At 36.0% G+C, this 22,888-nt stretch overlaps 1 protein-coding gene across 11 annotated transcripts in view; it reads right to left on the bottom strand.

The window, feature by feature from the left end:
* Positions 1-22,888, bottom strand: part of LOC125650138 (basement membrane-specific heparan sulfate proteoglycan core protein-like) — a 251,179-nt gene that overhangs the window by 42,147 nt on the left and 186,144 nt on the right. For all 11 annotated transcript variants that reach the window (XM_056153518.1, XM_056153520.1, XM_056153516.1 and 8 more), the window contains 17 exons: positions 22,764-22,859; positions 21,372-21,461; positions 20,088-20,429; positions 16,489-16,616; positions 13,832-13,918; positions 13,479-13,543; positions 12,800-13,072; positions 12,305-12,408; positions 10,906-11,080; positions 10,499-10,780; positions 10,115-10,396; positions 9,661-9,812; positions 8,217-8,334; positions 4,635-4,755; positions 4,392-4,549; positions 1,044-1,328; positions 149-250 (listed from right to left, as the gene is read on the bottom strand). In XM_056153518.1, the coding sequence (XP_056009493.1) occupies positions 149-250; positions 1,044-1,328; positions 4,392-4,549; positions 4,635-4,755; positions 8,217-8,334; positions 9,661-9,812; positions 10,115-10,396; positions 10,499-10,780; positions 10,906-11,080; positions 12,305-12,408; positions 12,800-13,072; positions 13,479-13,543; positions 13,832-13,918; positions 16,489-16,616; positions 20,088-20,429; positions 21,372-21,461; positions 22,764-22,859 (2,860 nt within the window). The remainder of the gene's footprint in view (positions 1-148; positions 251-1,043; positions 1,329-4,391; positions 4,550-4,634; positions 4,756-8,216; positions 8,335-9,660; positions 9,813-10,114; positions 10,397-10,498; positions 10,781-10,905; positions 11,081-12,304; positions 12,409-12,799; positions 13,073-13,478; positions 13,544-13,831; positions 13,919-16,488; positions 16,617-20,087; positions 20,430-21,371; positions 21,462-22,763; positions 22,860-22,888) is intronic.

Raw genomic sequence — 22,888 nt, 5'->3', positions numbered from 1 at the left:
AAAAAATACAAGCATTATGATTTCTTTTTAACAAAAAGCAAACACTTTTTACAATAAGCAAAAATCTACATCTTTAGGAAAAATTCTCTAATAGAGTAACACAAAATACTCAATATTTTCAGATGTAACAATGTGTTTGATCACTTGCCTTGTGTTTCACATCTGAGAGTAACTGACTGTCCTTCTGTAGCAGACCTTGTCTGGGGGCCATCAATAGTAACACCTGGCACATTGGGGTTCTCGTCACGAACTACAACATTGGATTGTACATCATAAAACTGTAATGACTTACGATACGGATGCAACATATCTTGGGAAATTTTGGCACGCTAGAAATGTCAGCTTTTTTGGTGGATGAGAAAATTTCTCCAAAAATGAAAACATCAAAATTTCCATTTGTATTGACGATACACTTGTTAAATGAAATTGCAACAAAAAATAAAGCACTAAAAGATATTTAATTTCCTTGAAAGAAAATTTGTTGCTTTGTAGTTAACACAATTATTGTTTGTGAACACTTTTAAATATTATTGCATATCATGTATAAACAATGTCACTTATCTGCAATTCAAACTATCTTGAATACCGTTATGATACACCTGCCATTCTTGAATACCGTTATGATACACCCGCCATTCTTGAATACCGTTATGATACACCCACCATTTATATACCAGTTTTTCAATGAAGCGCATCATCAAAAACATATTTTACATACTTTTTGCATTTGAGAAGCAGTAGACGATGTTTGACGGTTGATTATAGCCGGTAAATGGACTTTATTTCCAGTTCACCGTGACGATGCAATAGGTAAGACCTTGACAAAGTTGCTTATAAATGGTAGGGGTCTAATTATCATATTATATCGAACTTTTCCTCGAAAATTGCTAGCGATGTAGCTGGTAAAAAAGAAAACCAAGATGGCAGAATGATGTACCTTAATAATTTGTTCATAGGAAGACAAGCTCAGATAGTTAAAACATTGTATTGATCTCATAAATGTCAGTAATTGTTTAACAGTTGCGCAGATACAATATATCTACCTATGATTTGAGCTGTCTCCTCTACAGAACCTGCATCATTTGTGGCAACACACACATAGTTGCCAGTGTCTACATTGGAGACAGACTCTATGGTGAGAGTGGCTGAGCCTGTTTTAAGGGCAGAGTCGACTGATGACACAGGCAAGTCTCCCCTGTCCGGTGATGATTCGTATCGCCAGTAAACACTTGGAGTTGGAACACCCTGAGCAACACACTCCAAAGAGATTCTCTGTCCGATGACTGCATAAACAGTTCTACTGGGCTGAATGACTACTCTGGGTGGCCCTGAAAATTGTCAATGCTAAAATATTGCATTCATTAAAATTTACAGTTTGTTGACATTAAGGATAATACCAAAAAATACAAGATGCTTATCTAACATTTCTAAGCTCCCAGACTGACTTTATATAAGGGATGTCAACGAAAATTCGACTATTCTTCAATACCATCGACATTCGACTAATTTTTTTTCTGAATAATCTGCTGCAAAAAAAAATTGTCTGCAGATTTACTTGTATCAAGACTACGCAACCATCTGCAGTGGAAAAAATAATTTAAAAAAAAAAAAATGAACAAGAGGCCCATGGGTCACATTGCTCACCTGAGTCACCTTGGCCTACAGGTAACTCTCTGTAACTCGAAGTTTAAGGGACCTTGATAAAACTTCGAGAGATCAAGAGTTTGAGAGATCGAAATTTGAAGGTCTGACCATATGGTTCAGATTTCAGAGTAACCGAAATTGTTTACCAGCAAGAATATGGAATTGTTTTGACAAATTTTCCTTCATATTTGTCAGGTAGTTAATTTCATTTATAAAAATAAAGAACCTTATTTTGCATTAATAAAAAGATTTCAAAGTTTATGTATTTATTTGTTCTTTTATCATGCTAAGATAGGTGTACAAAACTAATTTCCAATAAAGCTTTACTGTTCCTAACTAAACAGCAGAGCACAATTTTATGTTTCTTTACACAAAACACACATTTTAACAAACGAGTAAAACAATGTTTTAGAGTAACTTTACACAAACTCGAGAAATATAAGTCTGTAGATCCTGAATCATTGTCTCAAAATTAATGCCTCAAACTCTCAAGTCTCGTTAAGAAGTGAAAAATAATCTACAGTGAAACTTCTCTAAACTGGCCGGCTCTCGGACCGGAAAAAACGGCCGGTTTAGAGGGATGGCCGGTATACCAAGAATTTAGCAATGATAGACGTTTTATCTCAATATTCACAAAGTAGGTACTGTTCACTTTGATCTGGTGATCTATGATCAATTATCGGCGGAGATTAAAGTAGTCCGCTTGTACCTAAAGGTAATTATGAGTTACAAGAAATATTCTCCCTGAAATCATCTAATTTTAAACTGAAAATCTATAGCAGGATACATAAAGAAAACACAGAGGCCTATTATTGGAATTCCTCTTACCTATAAAAACTCTGTTTACATTCATCGCTTATGTCATTAACAATTTTGTTTTGACGTTTTTAAAAAGTACAGTAGTGAATATGAAATTGTTATTTGAATATTTCTTTGGAATTTTAAGTCTATGGAAACCAAGAAAATTAATCTATCTTTCAATAATTATCATTAACAGTCATGGGTTAGTTTTCTTTATTAACTACTGCTTATATCCATATGATAGAATGGTGCAACATTATGGCGTTTGATACTGTATTCATCCAATATGTTCCTAACTGTTTTTTACATTTTGTACAGAATTTGGAAGGGTCTCTTGGATTAGCTAAGTGTCAATTAACACCCTTGACAGCACAAGTAAAAAATAGAAGTTAAAGAGGCCACTAGTGTTTTTCACACCTCTGGTCCATAATTGCCTACCTGGCCTGTTGGTCAGTCAATTTGCACACCTTGATCAACCTCTGGCCAAAATTTTCTTGTCTTCAAAAAGTGGCCAGTATGTTAAGGGTAAATTACACGTTTGTTAACAAATGTACTTTAAAAAGTGGCCGATGTCCGGTTTTCAAGGGTGGCCGGTTTTGTAAGACTTTCTTTGTAAGGAAATGTTAAGATTTTGCCGGGACTTTGAAAATCAGCCGATATTCAGGGAGAACCGGTTTTCTGAGGGGCCGGTTTGGAGAAGTTTCACTGTATAGATTTTATTCAGTCGGATTATAAACATATTTTAATCATCACAGGACCCCAGTGTGGGGTGAAAACTGACCAATTAACCAATATTATACTCAAGTGTCCCCCTCTACAAAGAAGCATGGGTGATGTATCACCTATGTAAACACCTAATTATCATGACCACACTGGCCTCCAGCATTCAACAAACTCCAGGCAAGGTCTGAGCAGAAATCATTATACGTTTGGGTAATGGTGTGTATACACTACCACCACTTCTCGAGATCGAGAGTGAAAAACAATAAAAAAGTTTGATTGAAATTGGCCCAGTGGTTTTGGAGAAGAAGTAAAAAATGTGGAAAGTTTACAGACAGACGGACAGACAGAGGAAAATTTTGTTTTATTTTTACAAAATTTCTCCACATATGTGAATCATTCCCCCTTCCAAAGGGCATTGCCCTTTATTTGAACAATTTTGAATACCCTTTACATAAGGATAATTTGTTCCAAGTTTAGTTGAAAATGGTTAAAAACCACATTGTTTCTGAAGAACTCAAAAGACCAATTCAACTTAATTAGTAGATTATCATCCAGGGTCACCAAAAAGTATGGGGTGGGTGGGAGGATTTTATTTTTAAAATTTTTATTTTCTGGGGAAAATATTAATGACAAACGAGTTTGTCAACAGAAGTGCATCATTCAATGCCAGATGGATATCAATCTATCCTTGTTTCACAGATGAATTCCAGTTTAAGCTTTAATTTCAAACACAGAAAGATACCCAACTTATTAAAGATTTACGCCCATAAGAACGCGAGAAATTAAGAAAACCATATCTATTTTCTCCACATGGCTTTTCACATTGCTATACCGGAAATGTAAACAAAAAGTGTAAATACCGAAGTCAGATATGAATTTTTTTCCGGAAATCACAAGTTTCGCAAAATAATTTTTTTTTAGGCAGGTTGATTTTTGAGGGGCGGGAGGGGATGATAATCCATCAGTTAAGTTGAATTGGCCAAGCAATGACAATCGGAAAATCTCACTTGAGTCAGGTGAGCTTAGAAATGTGACATTTTGACGTACAAATGTAATTAGGTCATTTACTAGTTAAAATCAAGGATTCTGGGAAAAGATGTTTTTGGTCAGACAATGTGTTTACTGAACAATCAACCTTTGCAAAGTCATATACACCTCTTCTTTGAAGGAAGCAAAAAAAATAATTAATTGCTGCATTACATCAATGATGCCACCACTCATACCTGCTATGAGGAGCGTAGCAGAAGCACTGATGAATCCCATTGAATTGGTGGCTGTACATGTATAACTGCCCTGCTCAGCGCCAGTCACTCTGCTGAACATTAGGACACCATCTTGTTTGATTTCTGTAGTACCACTCACAAATGCTTCATCTCCAGCCCTGTAACAACCAATGGAAACAATGATTATGAGCAGCAAGATTTAAAGGATCTAGTACCTGATCCAACAAAATTCTAAAACCACACCTAGTCCATGTGACTGTTGGTTTGGGTTCTCCTGAAGCTCTACACACAAACATGGCACTGCCTCCAACAGTAGCTGTGGCACTGTCCTTGGGATACAAAGTTATCACTGGTTTTTCTCGAGCTATATCAAAAACAAGAGGTACTGTGAGCAATGCTCACTAAGAATACCCCCCGCTTACCCCAATCTCCCAAAGGGTGTTGTTAATAGGTATAAATTACCTCTTTCCTGAGTGTAAAAATATGGTATGCCTTTGTAGAAGAAAATGTAGTCCGAACACAAATCCATGGCATAAACCTATAATTTTTTGACCTTGAGATCAAAGGTCAAGGTCATAAAGAGGTCATGAATGTACATGACACATAGTCTCATGGTGATACACCCATGTCTTATGGTATGACTATGTCAAAACCCTATAATCAATTTTGACTTTGAGGTCAATGTTCAAGGTCATATAGAGGTCATAAAGGCACTTGACACATTGTCTCATGGTGATACACTCATGTGTCAAATATGGTATGCCTATGTCAAAGAACAAAGACGTCATGGTCCTGACACGAATCCATTGTAAAAACCTTTAATTTTGACCTTGAGGTCAAGGTCATATGGAGGTCATGAAGGTACATGACACATCGTCTCATGGTGATACACTCATGTGTCAAATATGGTATGCCTATGTCAAAGAACAAAGAAGTTATGGCCCGGACACGAATCCTTTAATTTTGAACTCGAGGTCAAGGGTCAAGGTCATATAGAGGTCATGAAGGTACTCGACACATCGTCTCATGGTGATCCACCTGTGTGCCAAATATGGTATGCCTAAGTCAAAGAACAAAGAAGTTATGGCCCGGACACGAATCTGCACAGACAAACGGACGGACGGACGGACAGACAGACAGACAGAGTGATTCCTATATACCCCCCAGAACTTCGTTTGGGGGGTATAACAAGAGCTCCATAGAATTTAAGTCTCCCACAACAAAAAACCTCTTTAAAAGAGTTAAAGTATGTTGATGCAAGGCCAAATGAAATGAAATTACGGTTCTCAGGCCCATGCGCATTTGTTTTGAGGTTGCCGCATTGCGGATTTTACAGCAAAATAAAAAGTTGGTAATGCACTTACGTAATTAGTAGAAAAAAAAATCCACATTCATTCTGAATTTCACATTATGCATTCGGAATTCTCTTGCATCTTTGTAATTTCTGAATGACAACCACTTGGGTTCATGAGTAAAAATTATAATTTATACAACTTCTTACTCCAATTCATAAGGTTCTGTAATAGCCTAACATGACTGAAAATAGTAAAACCGTCTGCACAAATATCACAGCCATTTAGACCGGAGTCACTAATTACCCATATTGACTTTATTATTCCAAATCATCAAGCAACAATGTCAATGTAGTTTGGATACAACTAGACATATCAAGAGCATTGTATCTTTATAAGACTTGTTATCAGCATAATTTGTGTACTATATTGAATTATTATTTAACAAATTAATTTTTGAGCCTCTAAATCATTAGGATGTTTTTGGGTATTTAGTGCCACCTGTCCAAATGGCTGTCAACAGTGAAAGAGCAGACAGTTTTACAATTTTCAGGCAATTGAAGTTGGAGCTATTACGGACTCATTTAACGAATAGGGGTAGGAAATTCAACATAAAAATGATATCTAATGTTGCACATTCTATGTAATTGCTTGTTGCAATGCATAAACATTCTGTTTAATAGTACAATGCCAGGACCAAGTTAAAATTCAGTTACAATAATGGAAATTTTTCTGAATTCGTTTCTGCATATCTTGGGAAGTGTACGGATTTTGGGATGAACTTTATTTGTAAAGTAGATGGTTTATGTGTAAATATTCTAGAATTCAGAGAAGTTTATATCATTTGGTTTATTGTTTTTCTCATTGGCGAACTTGGGTACCATATATATTTAGAGCTCTGCAGTCTCCAGCTCAGATGAGTTCCAGGCCTCAACTTCTGTTGTTGATGACCAAGATAAAGGAAAGTCTTCTGTGTTTATGATTCAGCTACAGAACTTTTACGTTTAAAGTTTTTTCCTGACAAGTTTGGGATTTTAAAAAATGCTTCCCAATCTATTTTACTGCTAATAAAAAATAAAAACAAAAATCCTCCCTCCCTCGTCTGCTTTTGAGAAAATTGGCCTGAGAACCAGAGAATTAATTTTATTTGGCCTAATGACTGCATCTTTCAAAGTCCAAGAGTATTTGACAAAAGTTACTTTTTTTTTAATTAAAGACCTTGATCTTGGCCAATGATCATAGTTCTGCATCACAATACTCTATCTTGTAATAAAGCAATCTTTGTGTCAAATATAAGTTTCAAAAGTCTCCCTATTATAAACCTATTAGGCCTAAAATCAATATTTCTAACCTATCCAGTTATCTTGACTTGGGCTATCTGACATTAATCCAAGGTCTTGACACAGTATCAGGTAATAATTAACCTCCGTGATCTGACCTTAGACTTTGACTGACTTTGGTTCATTACCGTGACACAATCTTTGATCATACGAAATCTTGGTCTCAAATTTGAGCTTCTAATATCTCTCAAATGTACTCTGAACAGATATTTCTAAGGTTTTAAAATGTTACTTTGACCTTATCTTGAAAGCATTCAACATGGTATCTATTGATCTTGAACCTTTCAACCTCATAATTGAAATAAGGATATTTCGTATGTCAAAAGACTTTTTATATGAAATTTCACTCCTAAAAAAACAAGAGGTACTGTGAGCAATGCTCACTAAGAATACCCCCCGCTTACACCAATCTCCCAAAGGGTGTTGGTAATAGGTATAAACTACCTCTTTTCTGAGTGTAAAAAACGAATGGCATGACAAACCGAACCATATTGCTACTTCAATGTCCAGTGCGCGTGACCTTTGACCTTTTGACCCCAAAATCGATAGGGAACATCTTCATCCCATGGGTAGTCCATATGTACGATATGGTGACTGTAGGTGGAAAGGATAACGCTTTCGAGCCCGGAAACCATATTGCTACTTCGATGTCCAGTGCGCTTGACCTTTGACCCCAAAATCGATAGGGAACATCTTCATCCCATGGGTAGTCCATATGTATGATATGGTGACTGTATGTGGAAAGCATAATGCTTTAGAGCCCGAAAACCATATTGCTACTTCGATGTCCAGTGCACGTGACCTTTGGACCCCAAAATCGATAGGGAACATCTTCATCCTATGGGTAGTCCATATGTATGATATGGTGACTGTAGGTGGAAAGGATAACGCTTTCGAGCCCGGAAACCATATTGCTACTTCGATGTCCAGTGCGCTTGACCTTTGGACCCCAAAATCGATAGGGAACATCTTCATCCCATGGGTAGTCCATATATATGATATGGTGATGGTAGGTGGAAAGGATAATGCTTTAGAGCCCGGAAACCATTGCGTCTACAGACGGACGGACAGACAGACGGACAACCCGATTCCAGTATACCCCCCCACAACTTGTTGCGGGGGGTATAAAATGAATGGAGGAATTTGACTCATTCTGAAAATGCTTCAGTTCACAGACTGATATGTTAGCTTACGCAAGACCTCCACAATAACCCAAGCTTGACTTGACCCTGCTGTGTTCTCAGCCACACAGATGTAAATTCCTCGGTCTTCCATTTGTGCTCCAACAATTCTCAGAGTTCCTCTTGTGACCTACAACAACAATTTTCAGTGTACACAATGATATTGAAGAAATAAATTTCATTTTTAAAAATACATGAGGGTATGAAATGTGACGCCTCACATGGCATACTTCATGAAGCCCGTTATCAATTACAACTGTCCTAACAGGACTAATATCCATTGCAGGGCACATTGGATGGAGAAAATAGGGAATTTAAGATATACTTTGGACAATGACAACATAACCCCCCCCTTGCAAAAATGAAAAAAAAAAAAGAGTGAGCAACCTCACATACCCCAAGCTCCAACATTACTTTACAACGCCTCACATAAGAACAGGACAGATGGGCTTGAAATTCTAAGTTCAAAAGCAGAATAACTCCAAGAAATATTTTGAAGCGTGTCCTTATTAACTACAAAGTTTCACGAAATTCTGTTGAGTGGTCTCAGAGGAATTGCGCTGACAAGAAAGGGACTGACGGATGGACGGGTCAACAAGAGTACAGCCAATGGTACAAAAGCTAATATAGGGTGTTTTTCTTACACCATGATTTGTAAAACTTGGCTTCAGGTAGTATCAGTAATCACATCAGGGTGTGACACACTTTCTTTGCATCATAAAAAGAAATAATTATACTCTCTATGTAATTATTATTTTCACTTGGCATAGGTGTAGGTGTACAAAGTTTGATGGTCCTAGCCCCATCGGTTCAGTCTGTATCCTGCTACTATGACATTGACCTTGAGAAACAATAAGCATCCTCCACTTGGCATAAAGTGTACATATGTAACAAGTTTGACCGTCCTAGCCCCAACAGTTTGGTCTGTATACTGCCTACAAGATTTTCAAACAAAATGATACTGCGACCTTGACCTTGAAAAATAATAAGCATCTTCCTCTCATCATGGTGATCAAATGTACCAAGTTGTAAAATCCTTTGTTTCGTGAGATATAAATATCCCTCTGACAACATAAACCCCAATGGAAAAAATATCTCAAACTCCTTCAATGTTAAAAAATCTCAATCAAAATGGCAAGTGCTTAACTTCACTATTTATATAAGATATACACAAAGTTTAAATCAAATCTGCACATAGGTTTTAAAGATACTAGTATAATCTAGACAAATAATGTCCACAGATGGACGGTCTGACAAGATGATTTCAGTATATCCCCCCCCCTCCCAACATACAGCAATAGGCCATAAAAATACTAGATTTGTAATGCCTGATCAAATCAATTTAATAGCAATTGTATGTAGCTTAATCAAGCATGATATCGGAGACTTTTACTGACATTGGATATGTGTCTGGTTTCTTTGTAAACTGTTTAGTTTGGCAATATGGATGATTTACCCTGTGCCTGTCTGTGAGCACTCCTCGGCTCTTACTCCAAGTGACTGTAGGTTGGGGCTCCCCAGTGACCACACATCTGATTGTGGCTGTAGACCCCTGGTCTACATTCAGTCTTTGGCTTGGTACATCGATTGTCGCAGTTGGTCTCACAGCTGTTTGTAATTCAACTTTAGATCATTAGTAAAATTATCTTGTAAAAAAAAAAAAATTCCAATTTTGGATAATCTTTTTTTTCAAAACTTTCCTTCATCATTTTCTGCTTTGAAGAATCAGTTTCCAACAAAAGCAGTCACATTGTCTACCAGAATTTTTTTTTTTTTTTATTTTTTTTTTATATAATTTCCTAAAACTGCAATATTCCTCTCACCATCTGTGTGAAATCGATAATTTGAGACTTACCTATGTAATATTTTTCTCACTCTGAGTAAGTGATGAATTTAGACTTACAACTTACCAATGCTCCCTGTCTGGACTGTAATCGTGGCAGTGACAGTGCCTTTGTCCCCAGTGGGTGTAACTGCAGTACAGATGTAACGCCCATCACCCGATGGCTGGATATTGGGAATGGACAGGACTCCGCCCCTCTGCGTGGAGCCCGGTGGGAGACCACCAGAACGTGACCAAACTAATTGTGTTTGTACTCCATCAACGTAGCACACTAGCTCAGCGGTGGTACCCACCACAGCAACAACATTAACCTGTCTCACCAACACAATTACTTCTGGTTTGTTCTCATCTGTAAGCATTACAAAACTCTTCACTGGTTATGCATAGGCATTACATACATGCAATTTCATAAAAAACCTTTTAAACTGTTAATCACACATTTTGAACTTACCTCTTTGAACATACAGAATGGTACGTATCTCTGACATCCCGGCAACATTTGTTCCCTTACAGTAGTACTCTCCCTCATCAGACTGCAGAGCAACAGGAATTCGGAAGACACCATTATTAAAAGTTGCCTCTGAATTCATTGGATATCTACCCCCCTTCCTTCTCCATTCCAAGGTGGGAGTTGGTCGACCAGACACAGCCAAACAACGGAATTCCATTTCCTGACCCTCTTTTACTGTCTGGAAACGGGGCTCAATTCTGATTTCTGGAGCAGTCTCTGTGGCTGAAGTGATTAAGATATTACACAACTTTATGGGTTCTCACATTTTTTGGTTGGAATTCTATCCCATGTCATGCTTTCATAAAACTTGATTCCGGACCATGATAGATTTATTACAATGAACGTACCACTAACAGTCAGAACAGCAATGGCTGTATCTGTGGACATAATGTCTGAACCAGTGCAGACATAAGATCCTGCATCCTCGGGCTGAACATTGGGGATCACCAATACACCATTTCGTTCTGTGGCTTTAGACGGTAAGATGCCACCTTGTTTGGACCAAGCCAGGATATACGTCATCTGAAACAAAGGAATAAAAATGAGTTCTATTACATGCAGAAGTATGTCCTCACTTGCATGTACTTGTTAAAATCCAATAGACCTGCTATGCTACTCACTGCATGATAAAAATAAATCACTTTAAAGCATTGTAGTGAAGCGTATACAAATTTAGGAGTTTGTTTTTGTTCTGATGTTATGTTGTGGTTTGTTTATTTATACTTTATTTATGACCACTTAATTCATGTGTAGACATGTTCACTAAATTGATAAATAACATCAAACCTGTCTAGATCTTTTTAAAGTGAACCTCAGGTTCCAGTGTGGCAATTCATTCATTATGGATTCACTGCTATTTGATTAATTTATTGGATATACTGTGGATTTACATTCATTAAAACTGATGCTAACACATTTTGTCTGAATTTCTCCTTGTGATGAAAACTGAATTTGATATATCAGTTATAAAGGATGAGAAACACCAGCCAAGTTAACAGCATAATAGCAAATTGATAACCTGTGTCCTCCGACTGGGAGACAAAATACGTATTTCAATAGACAGTGCATCAGATAATACAGAATGAAGAACATTGCAGAATGAAAATTGGATATGGAATTCACAGTGAAACAAATACAGAAGTGTCTGAATATACAGCATCAACTGTAAATTTCTTTCACAATAAATTGATTTAAACTAAGTTGATTTTGCCAAATTCACATAATGGGTAATTCTGACCAAAAACATTAAGTCAAAAATAATATAGATCATTTTTATTTTGTGAGACCTTTATTTTCGCAAAGATACAATGATGTATTTATTCACAAGACATAACTTTTGTGAATTATTATTTTTTGCTTTAGAGTTTAATATTTAAGAGGTTATTTAAGAAAACTAAATTTTTGTGAATGACTAGTCTCCCGAAATTAGATGTAAATAAAGTTCTCGCAAAAAACTACCATTAATAAATACAACTAAGCCTATTCTTGTTAAGTTTGTATATAAGCATAGAGTTGTATGACTGATTGCATATTGATCATATGATTAAGATTCCAATGAATATATCATCGTTAAACTTGAATTTGATTACTAAATGTTTGGTGATACCATTATCTACACAAACTTGTTCAAACAAAAGTGACAGTACGTGATCCCCTGTTTATTTGCTGCCCTTCATATGAATCTTGACTTTTGTATTGATATTTTGCAACTTTCAACCTTACCATCAATGCAAAGAAATGACTTACTGTGTTTGATCCAGATGCTGTGCAGACAAATCTAACTGACTGTCCTTGGGTTTTGACTGCAGATGTTGGTTCATCAATTCTCACCCGGATAGGTTGTTCACGGCCTGAATTAGCCACATAGATGTACCAAATACCGCAACACATTTTCAATATTATCATGATTAAACTAATGTATTTACTGAATATATCAATAAGTTTTTGAACATTTTCATGATGTTAATGATACTTTTACACACTGCATGAGTATTGATGGGAAACATCATGACATTGATGGAGTATTTTTGCATTATAATGCATGATGACTTATTCTTACACTTGAAAGTTTGCATGCCTTATTACATTACACTTCACACTGACACCAATATGCTTTAAAATGATCACATACCTTCAAGTTTCTCCCTATACATCAAATCTATCTTCAAAGTCTAAGAAATGGAATACTATAATACTACAAAAAGGGGTCTAAAGAAAAGCTGTCAAAGAAGGACCCATTACCTGTGACCTGCAGTGTGACAATGCCTCGGGTGCTTCCATGTCTGTTGGTGGCAGTACAGATGTACTGTCCAGAGTCTGTCTGCACCAGATCTCTTATAGTTAGGGTGTAACGAGGGCTTATGTTGGCTCTCAATGGAAGTGGCTGGCGATTTGCTCGTGTCCATACGACATTGAATGGGCCTGAACCGGTGACCTCGCAGGTAAAGATAACAGTGTGTCCCACAGGCTCCTCTACCCTCAGTGGACTGGCCTCCACCACAGGTTCTAAAGTCGCTGTAAAACCCCACCCAAAATACATGTCATCTCAAGGTTCTTAATAAATTGTGTTCTACTGATAGTCATGAAGAAATAATTCCAATATCATTTATTACAATTGTTTTGATTGGACAAAAATAAAGCTGAACAAGAGTTTACACATCAATAAATCCGAAAACGTGATGTATTCATACACGCCTGAAAACAAATAACATAGTGCGGGGAAACTATTCAAATTTTTGCAATTGTTAATAAAGTGAACGAATTGGAATTATAAGAATCAAACATTCTTTTAGAAGAATTTATCAATGTGTAAACTCCGGACATTTTACTCACACTTTTATTCAGTTTGTGAGTAAAATGTCCGGAGTTTACACATCGATAAATTCTTCAAAAAGAATGTTTAATCCTATAATGGCTTTACCTCCAGCAGTACACAATCCACCAATTTCTCTAGGATTTCCCGTGTAACCTCTAGCAGCATCACACCTACGTAATACAGGATAAAACTAATACAAAAAACATTAACTTTGTGGAACACAAATGACCACAAATATGACCCAAGTCCTATTGTAGGGTTGACTTTGACATATGAGCTATAGCAAGTTTTGACCATGGTCAAGACAGACAGCAAGACAGATAAACCAGAAACCCCGTATCCTCAATCTTCACTGTGAAGACAAAAAATATTACACAATATGATTAAAATAATATTCATATCTCTTTTATGCAGAGAAAGATGCAACTTTGAATTCCTAACAAAAGATTAGAACCTACGTTCCACAATCCCTCCCCAGGTATCCTTCAGGACATCTAACACAGGTTGGCAATCCGTCTGTATCTAGTCGACATGTCCGAGAGAATCTGTAATAAAACACAAACCACTGCTGGTAAAATGGTGCTTATGTATTACAAACAAACTGTATAGTACAACCGTGCAGTTTCATGAAGAATGGCATCATTCAATCTTGTAAATTTGCAATTTTATAAAATATGTTAGTCGTGCTGAATTTTCCAAACAACTGTACAGGTGAGGCTTCAATCTATTCATATAAACCAAAGATTTTAAACTCTTTGAATTTCAAAATAATAAAGATCTGTATACTAGTATCAGTTTTTTTCTGAGTCATGATTTCCCTGCAAATCATTGCCTAAAATTGTGTACAATTTTTACAATTATTTTTGAATAAGCAGCAAAAAAATTATTCATGTGGCTTTAGTTCTGTAGCAAAATGTGCGAAACTGCAACTCTGAACAACAATCTAACAATGTAAAACCACACTAACCAAATATACAACACAGTTAAATGTAACCTGTTCACACAACTATTTCAACATTAAATTTTGTTTAATCACATTCAAGAATAGAAACGACAGGTCAACCTTCATCTCCTTAATCTGTACTGCAGTATTGACTTGTTAACACACATGAGTTGCATACAAGCTCTCAAAATCACTATCAATTGAGTTTCAGAATCAAAAAATAATTTGGCTTGCTGAAAATAGTGCAACACATAGATATACTGTACACTCCTTTACCTGCACTTTTCAAACACAGCAAGAGTTTATCATTGTACTAAATCTATGCAGATTCATTTCCATGATTTGAAAATGGTTGCAAAACAAAGTAATCATTGGATACACCTACAACATTCCTGATACATGTATATGGTACATGATTTGTTTAAACATAGTACTGTTATGGATGTTTAAAGCGACACAAATAGCAGTATATGCACAAACTTAGGTTCATAATTTTGATAACAGTAATAAAACTGTGTTGTTTACAAAAGCTATAACATTCCTCATATTTGTGAAAAAACTAGAGCTCTACAAAGTGGAGCACCTTCTTGTAATGTAGGCGATTGGTATATGTTTTATTAACTATGAAGTCCTGTAGTACATGTAGCCTTGACCTTTTGACCCCAAATCAATAGAGTGCTTCCTCTCTTAATAACAAAGCTACATGTGAAGTATCAAATCAATTGAGCAAAAAAAATGTAGCCTATAAAGTGTCTACAAGCAAAATGTAAAATTCAGATAACAAGAAATATTTGTAAAACATACATAAATTAAAAAATTGACAAGCAACTTTTAAGAATCTTCAAGAGATATGATGTCAATGTCTCAAAATTAAGAATATATATATATTTAAGTAAATGTTTTCCCCATTTTACTTGATTGAAACAGTAAATATTTGTGGCTCCTTTTTAAGGCTGATGTAGTCAACTTTTTATCACTGTCCATCTCTGCCACAATTCAGAACACAAGACATTCCAACTGCCTCATTAATTTATCTCTCACTGTCTATGACTGTACTATACAATATGACATTGTCTGACAATGCATGGTATCACTAGAACTGCCTCATTAAATTATCTCTCACGGTCTATGACTACTATACAACGGCATTGTCTGACAATGCATGGTATCACTAGAACTGCCTCATTAAATTATCTCTCACTGTCTATGACTACTATACAATATGACATTGTCTGACAATGCATGGTATCACTAGAACTGCCTCATTAATTTATCTCTCACGGTCTATGACTGTACTATACAATATGACATTGTCTGACAATGCATGGTATCATTAGATTTGAGGAGTCTTCATCAAAGTCTCAGATCTCTGAATACTGTCATTTATTTAATTGAAATGTATTTCTGAGAAAAATGATAAAGATGACATCATACAAGAATGATCCATTCAGAGTTCACATCATACAAGAATGATCCATTCAGAGTTCACACCATACAAGAATGATCCATTCAGAGTTCACACCATACAAGAATGATCCATTGATAGTTCACACCATACAAGAATGATCCATTCATAGTTCACACCATACAAGAATGATCCATTCAGAGTTCACACCATACAAGAATGATCCATTCAGAGTTCACATCATACAAGAATGATCCATTCAGAGTTCACATCATACAAGAATGATCCATTCATAGTTCACATCATACAAGAATGATCCATTCAGAGTTCACATCATACACCATACAAGAATGATCCATTCATAGTTCACACCATACAAGAATGATCCATTCAGAGTTCACACCATACAAGAATGATCCATTCAGAGTTCACATCATACAAGAATGATCCATTCAGAGTTCACACCATACAAGAATGATCCATTCATAGTTCACATCATACAAGAATGATCCATTCAGAGTTCACACCATACAAGAATGATCCATTCAGAGTTCACACCATACAAGAATGATCCATTGATAGTTCACACCATACAAGAATGATCCATTCAGAGTTCACACCATACAAGAATGATCCATTCAGAGTTCAGAAAATGTGCAAACCTTCCAGTGAGCAATCACAGCACATAGAATTATATTCACAAATGAAAAATGGAAGGCCAAACCGATATAAAACAGAGTAAATAATATAATTTTATAAGGACTCACTGATTTGATGGAACAGTAAGAGGACATGGGCATGGTCTACAATCTGAGGCAGTTCCTGAAGTTGCATCTCCATAGAATCCCTCATCACATCTCTCACACCGGTCACCCACCGTGTTGTGCTGACAATTCTATCAAACAAGAAACTCAATCTTAACACAGAAATCGGATTCACAACCTCTCTGCACTAATTATAGTACCATACTAAGTTAGGTGTTTAAAACTCATTGTTAGACAATTTTGTCCAGTAAGCCTCATGGTGTCCTGTAAGCATCATGGTGTTTCCATATTATTTTGAGAAGTTGATGAATTAATCTGTTGTTATTTAATGGGAGATTCTGATGGTTTCTCGTATGAAATCTTTGGACTTCTAGTGTAAGTCTACAATGACCTTTCTTGTTTTTGAGCATACCATTCATCAAAAATAAATAAATGAAAAATTAAACAAGAGGCCCAGAGGCCTTATAGGTCACCTGAGTATCATGTAACAACCTTCCAATGTTTGAATTAGGTTTGTGTTTAAATACAAGAATTTTACTTTTGGATGGAAGAAACATTGAATAGCTATGTGGTCATGAAGTACATGTGTCATTTTTATGTTCAATCAATAATCCTTTTTAAAAAACCTAGGTCTGAGACATCATAAAGAAAAGGGTTATTTACTCCTTAGATAAAACCAATATAAGAAGATTTTCAAAGAATTTCTACATTTTCACTATATGACCAATAGAGCCCCACCCTAACACACCAGAACCCCTGATCCAGGGGCCATGAATTTCACAATTTTTAAAGAGGCATCCTTGCTCATCATTACCATGCTATTAGTTTGTCTACTTAATACCCAGAGACAGAGAAGAAGATTTTCAAAGAATTTCTACATTTTCACTATATGACCAATAGAGCCCCACCCTAACACAAGAACCCCTGCCCCAGGGGCCATGAATTTCACAATTTTGGTAGAGGGCTCAACGCTCATTATAATTATGCCCACAGTTTGGCTTCTTGATGTCTAGGAGTAAAGAAGATTTTTTAAAATTGCACTCATTTTGATGGTTTTTGCCCCACCCCTCAGGCCCCAGGGGGGGCAGGGACCACGAATTTCACAATTTTTGTTCCCCTCCACCCACAAATGCTATATGCCAAAATTGGTTGAAATTGGTTCAGGGGTTTCAGAGAAGAAGCTGAAAATGTTCAAATGTTAACGCACAACGACGGACAAAAACAGATAGCAATAGGTCACCTGAATGATTCAGGTGACCTAAAAACAAAATAAAAAAAAACCCTCCTAATATTTAGTGTTAAAATTTCTAATATATATATATATTTATATTACAAATCGCATTTTCCTCTATGAACCATCCAATTTCAGCGCGCGACACAATACATTCACATTGACCATGAACGGATTATGAACTAGTCTAAAGCACGCTACTGAGAGAGCGTAATGATTTGAAAAAATACAACATCTGTTACAAAGTTCTTGCAAGTCACACCTTTAGGTTAAGATTGTGAAGTTAAGTGGATTATCATTCCAATCTTGCGGTCTCCTACCTCCAAAATACAGTGCACCGTGCAATGTTGAGAAAAGGCAGGGCGAGATGAAATGTGACGTCATGTCTATGTGTTGACGTATGTCACAATTACGATTGTGATAGTGGCTAGGAGTTAGTTTTATGCAACAAAATAGAAGCAATGTAAACAAACAGTATTTTAGTAAGTGAATATAAATATAAGTAATGAACAGCACTTTTGAGCTGTTCATGGTCATTATGAACAGATTTGGATTTGAGGCAAATATTTGAATCGCGCTAGCAATTCACAGAGAATTTGCCTCAAATCCAAATCCGTTCATAATGACCATGAACAGCTCAAAAGTGCTGTTCATTTCTGAAATAATTATATTTATAAGCAATTATCTTCAAATGAAAATTGCCCCCCCCCCCCCCAACCCAATTTTCAAAGCTAGGTATGTATTTGAGAAAATCAAACAAATATTCCCAATGCCATAATTGTATAATATGCAGTATTTTTCCTGTGGAACATCAAACACTTTGTTCCAACCAAGTCCTGGGGACATAATTTGAGAATTTGCACTACAAGCAAGACCCGTTAACCTCTAGTGATGCAAAATAGGGAGTTTCTCACATAAACCAGGTTAATGACATGAAGAATCTGTACTTCAACTTTTCGGTCCGTTACCAAGCATATCTTAAAATCTTATGAACTGGTCAGACCAAGGTTTACAACTCTGTTGTTTCTGTACTCTCTACTGAGGAAGTTCTTCCAACCCTCTTACTGGTCTACTCTTGCTGGATTTAACAAATATTGTTTTGGTGATGCTGTACATATCATGAAGCTTTCACCATGTAGATGCTTCAATTCAGCAGATTTTTTTCTTACATGGGTGACTGAGCCAGTTTTAATTAGAAGTTCTTGATAAGAAATTTTAAAACTCCCATGTAAAACTTTGATCTCCAATTGAGATCCCATCCTAAACCTCTTCCACTAGGCCATGGTTTGAAGAAAACTGAATCTGCTAGTCTTCAGAAGATTTTTTTTAGATCTCCCCTGTAAATTCTCAAATAAAACCTTGTTCCCCATTGTGACACCCCCAAATATGATTTCAACAAATTGAATCTATACTACCTGAGGGTACCTTGCAAATTAATATGACTAATCATTAATCATGGCCCTGTTGTTCTTGAGAAGACTTTCAGAGATTTTTCCTATATCCTCAAAACTTTAATCCCTGGTTGAAGCCCCATCCTACCCCTGAAAGCCATGATATGTACAAACTTTGAATCTGCACCATCTGTTGATGCTTGTATATCAATATAACTAATCATGAGACTATTGTTCTAAATACAAAAAATTCTAAAGTTTTCTCTGTATATTCTTATTAAAAAAATGTGTTCCCCATTGTGCCCACCCGACCCTATGGGACCATGATTCGAGAAAAAAACAACCTCTGAATCTACACTACCTGAGGATGTTTGCATATCAATGAGTAATCATGGCCCTGTTCTTTAGAAGAACATTTTAAAAAGATGCCACCAAATTTCAAATACATGTATTTTAATTATCTTCCCTTTAGAAAAGGGTGTGACCTTTCATATGAACAACTTTGAATCCATTTTACCAAAAAATGCTTTGTGGCAAGTTTGGTTGAAATTGGATCTGTGGTTCTGGAGAAGTAAAACATGCTAAAAAATTACAGACAGATGGAAGGACAGACACTGGACAAAGTGTGATCTGTAGGCTCACTTGAGTTCAGCTCAGGTGAGCTAAAAAACTCAGTTGAGCTTATAGATCAGGGAAGCTAAAACCAATAAAATTATAAGATATCTATCATTCCTGCAAAGTGTGATAAATGTGACTAAAAGCTGAACAAGCAAACACAGAAACCAACATACAAATGAACGGCAAGTCCTTAACTCTTTGTAAGGGGATAATAACAATAACTTTAAGCATAACAAAGCTGTACAACTGTAGTAATCTCTTTTAAAGTTTAAACAAAAGGTTACAAATACCAAAACCAACTTTCAACTGAGAACAGAAGTAGTCTATTTTTTTCTAAATATTTTTTATTTCTTGGTGCCTACCAAACATTGTCCAGTGCGAGGATCACAGGAGTCTGCATGGTTGTTACAGCTACATCTTGTACATCTCCTACCCACTCCATCTTCCTGTAGGAGGTACCCTGGGGCACATTGCTCACATGATGAACCAGTATAGCCCTCAGGGCATTGACAGCTTTCCACTTGTGGCATGCGACCAAATGTTGTAGGATTGGAGGATGACGTGTCCATGTACAAATCACGCAGGGAGGCACTACCCATGATAGAGTGGTAAGTGGCTCGGATCAGAATGGCCTCAATGTTGGACAGAACAGACATAAACGTTTCTCGTGTAGGTGATGTACCATCAAGCATTCTGAATGAGCTCTACAAGAAACACTCTTCATTTAAAGACAATCTTTAGTCTAAGAATTCACATGCATCTTTGCTAATTGAACCAACCCAACTTTTAACCATAAAATTTAGAACAATTTATAGGTCAAAATATGCATGAAAATCTATACCTTGAATATAATACCCCCCCCCCTCCCCCCGTACACCAGACATCCATGTTCTTTACAGAAATTCTTGTAATATTAGCCATCCTATGAAATTCAAGTATCAACCACTAATAGTACATTCATCATTAATAAAGATAAGAAATATCCCCCAACAAAACAAGCCACAATTTGTACAAGAATCCAAATTACAGAAATTGAATCCAATGTGATGGATCTATCATGTAAAATTTATATGAGTATTTTCAAAAATTGTAGAAAAATGAAGTAAAATAACTTTAATATTATATGACTGTCAGTTAGACCGGAAGTTAATGATTCATTCTGAAGATTCAGCCAGTTCTTTTTTATGTCAGAAACAAAATATATTTTGATCGTTATTGATAATATTCAGACTGATAAAATACTTTCAAAAGTACTTGTACCACATGTGCCAAAATTTACTCATTACATGTCATTAAATGTTTTAATCCATGCCTTGAATTTCATTTCAGAGATTAAATAGACCTCACTCACTCATGGGTGTGGATGTTCCGTGTAACTTATTGACAGAATCTTGTACTCCATACTTTTTCTCAACAAAAGATTCATATTGTTCATCATAATAAAAATTATTCTTCTCTTTGTAGTATTCATTTGTGCAAAATCTTATTGAATTCTGCATATATAAGCTGTAGGAGAATTTTTTTAATGATCTGAAAGATTAAACTATTTTTCATAAAAGTATGCTTATCAAAATAAAATAAAGATGGTAGTGTGTCTTTATAGTCCTCGTTTGTATAAAGATTTGTTAAACCCAACATGGTCTGACCTCAACAAGGTGGATTTTGTATGTCTCTGGTTGATATGGCTGGGAAGGTGGATTAAACAAGTAATACATTCTCTGTCGCTGGCCAGGAGTCTGCAAAAAATATTATCTTGATATGTATGCATAGTAAATCAACCAAATGCATAATAAACTAACTAAAATCAATCACAATATTCATACATGCCAACTTTCCCGATTTAGGCGGGATCTTCCCGATTTTACCCTCCGGTCCCGCTTTCCCGATAGGGAAAGCAAAATTACCCTAAAATCCCGATTTGAAGTTTTTTCCGACCAAAATTTCCGATTTCACGATTGAAAACGAGTTTGAAAGCGGGATAATCGTGAAATCTCGTGACCAGAATTGGAAATCCCGCGTCATTTCTGAACTGGCCAATCAGAAATCGGGACAATAGTCAGCCATTGCTGTTTACCTGTGTCGCATGGTGTCGGGTTGGTCTGCCTGTGTCGGGGTACGAAGCATGTTTTGATAGAAATTAATCGGGAAGACGGATTTCAAATTGACCTATCCTTTACACAAACGTGAATGACAACGATGCTAGTGTCACCACCAAACAATCGGACATTCCGCCTCTCGCTGACAGCATCCAAAATTTGCAATAAGGTACGTCAAGTATATATTTTTTCCAACTATAATAATATAGGCTATCCAAATCTATCCGTCTATAGCAATGTATTATATAGTCTATATAGTGTAGTATTCATTAAATATACTTTGTGATGCGTAATTCGCACAAGTCTGTACTGAATTTTTTATTTAGCAAGTAGCCTTAATTTACAAGTAAAACGGAATATTTTGATGTGGTTTTTTTTTTCCTGGTAATTATTTCAGATGTCATGGGTGCAAAGGTTTTGTTCGCAAACTTCATAGCAGGGCAGATCACTCCTTTTTTGGTTGCAATGCAGATTATTCCACCAGTCTCTGCAAGCCCATGTTTACAGACAAGCAAGATCGCCTTTGCAGTCGTACCTAAATGCATGTGCTTTAATTTAAATTTTGATATATAGACCGGCCAATGTTTATTGTATAGTGTAAAAGGATGCAACCTTAAATATTATTTGATATTATGTATGTGACTTGTTGGAGAAGATTTTTCGCTGAATAGATGATTTTAATAAAATATTAATGTATATCTTTCAAAGTTTTTTTTATATAGTTAATGGTCAAACACATTTGATGTTGTGTTAATATATGATACATTAACAATGATTTGATTGATATTTTATTTGAAAGGACAAATATTTATTTTCATGCTAAAATGTCGTGAATTTTGAGCTTTGAAAAAAGGTTGTCGCGCGCAAAATCCCCCATGGGGATTTTTAAAAGTTGGCATGTATGAATATTATTGATATACTAGTATTTAAAAGACAACTTACAATAATTTCAATGTCCACATCTCTAAAAGTAGCACCTCCATCCAATGCCACGACAGTCTCCAGTGTAAAGCTCAGGAAGCCTCCATAGGAAGTCACCTGTTTAGATACAAATTGTCAATATTATC

Source organism: Ostrea edulis, chromosome 1, assembly GCF_947568905.1.
Source record: "Ostrea edulis chromosome 1, xbOstEdul1.1, whole genome shotgun sequence".
Taxonomy (NCBI): Eukaryota; Metazoa; Mollusca; class Bivalvia; order Ostreida; family Ostreidae; genus Ostrea; species Ostrea edulis.
This window is presented reverse-complemented; position numbering and strand designations above follow the sequence as displayed.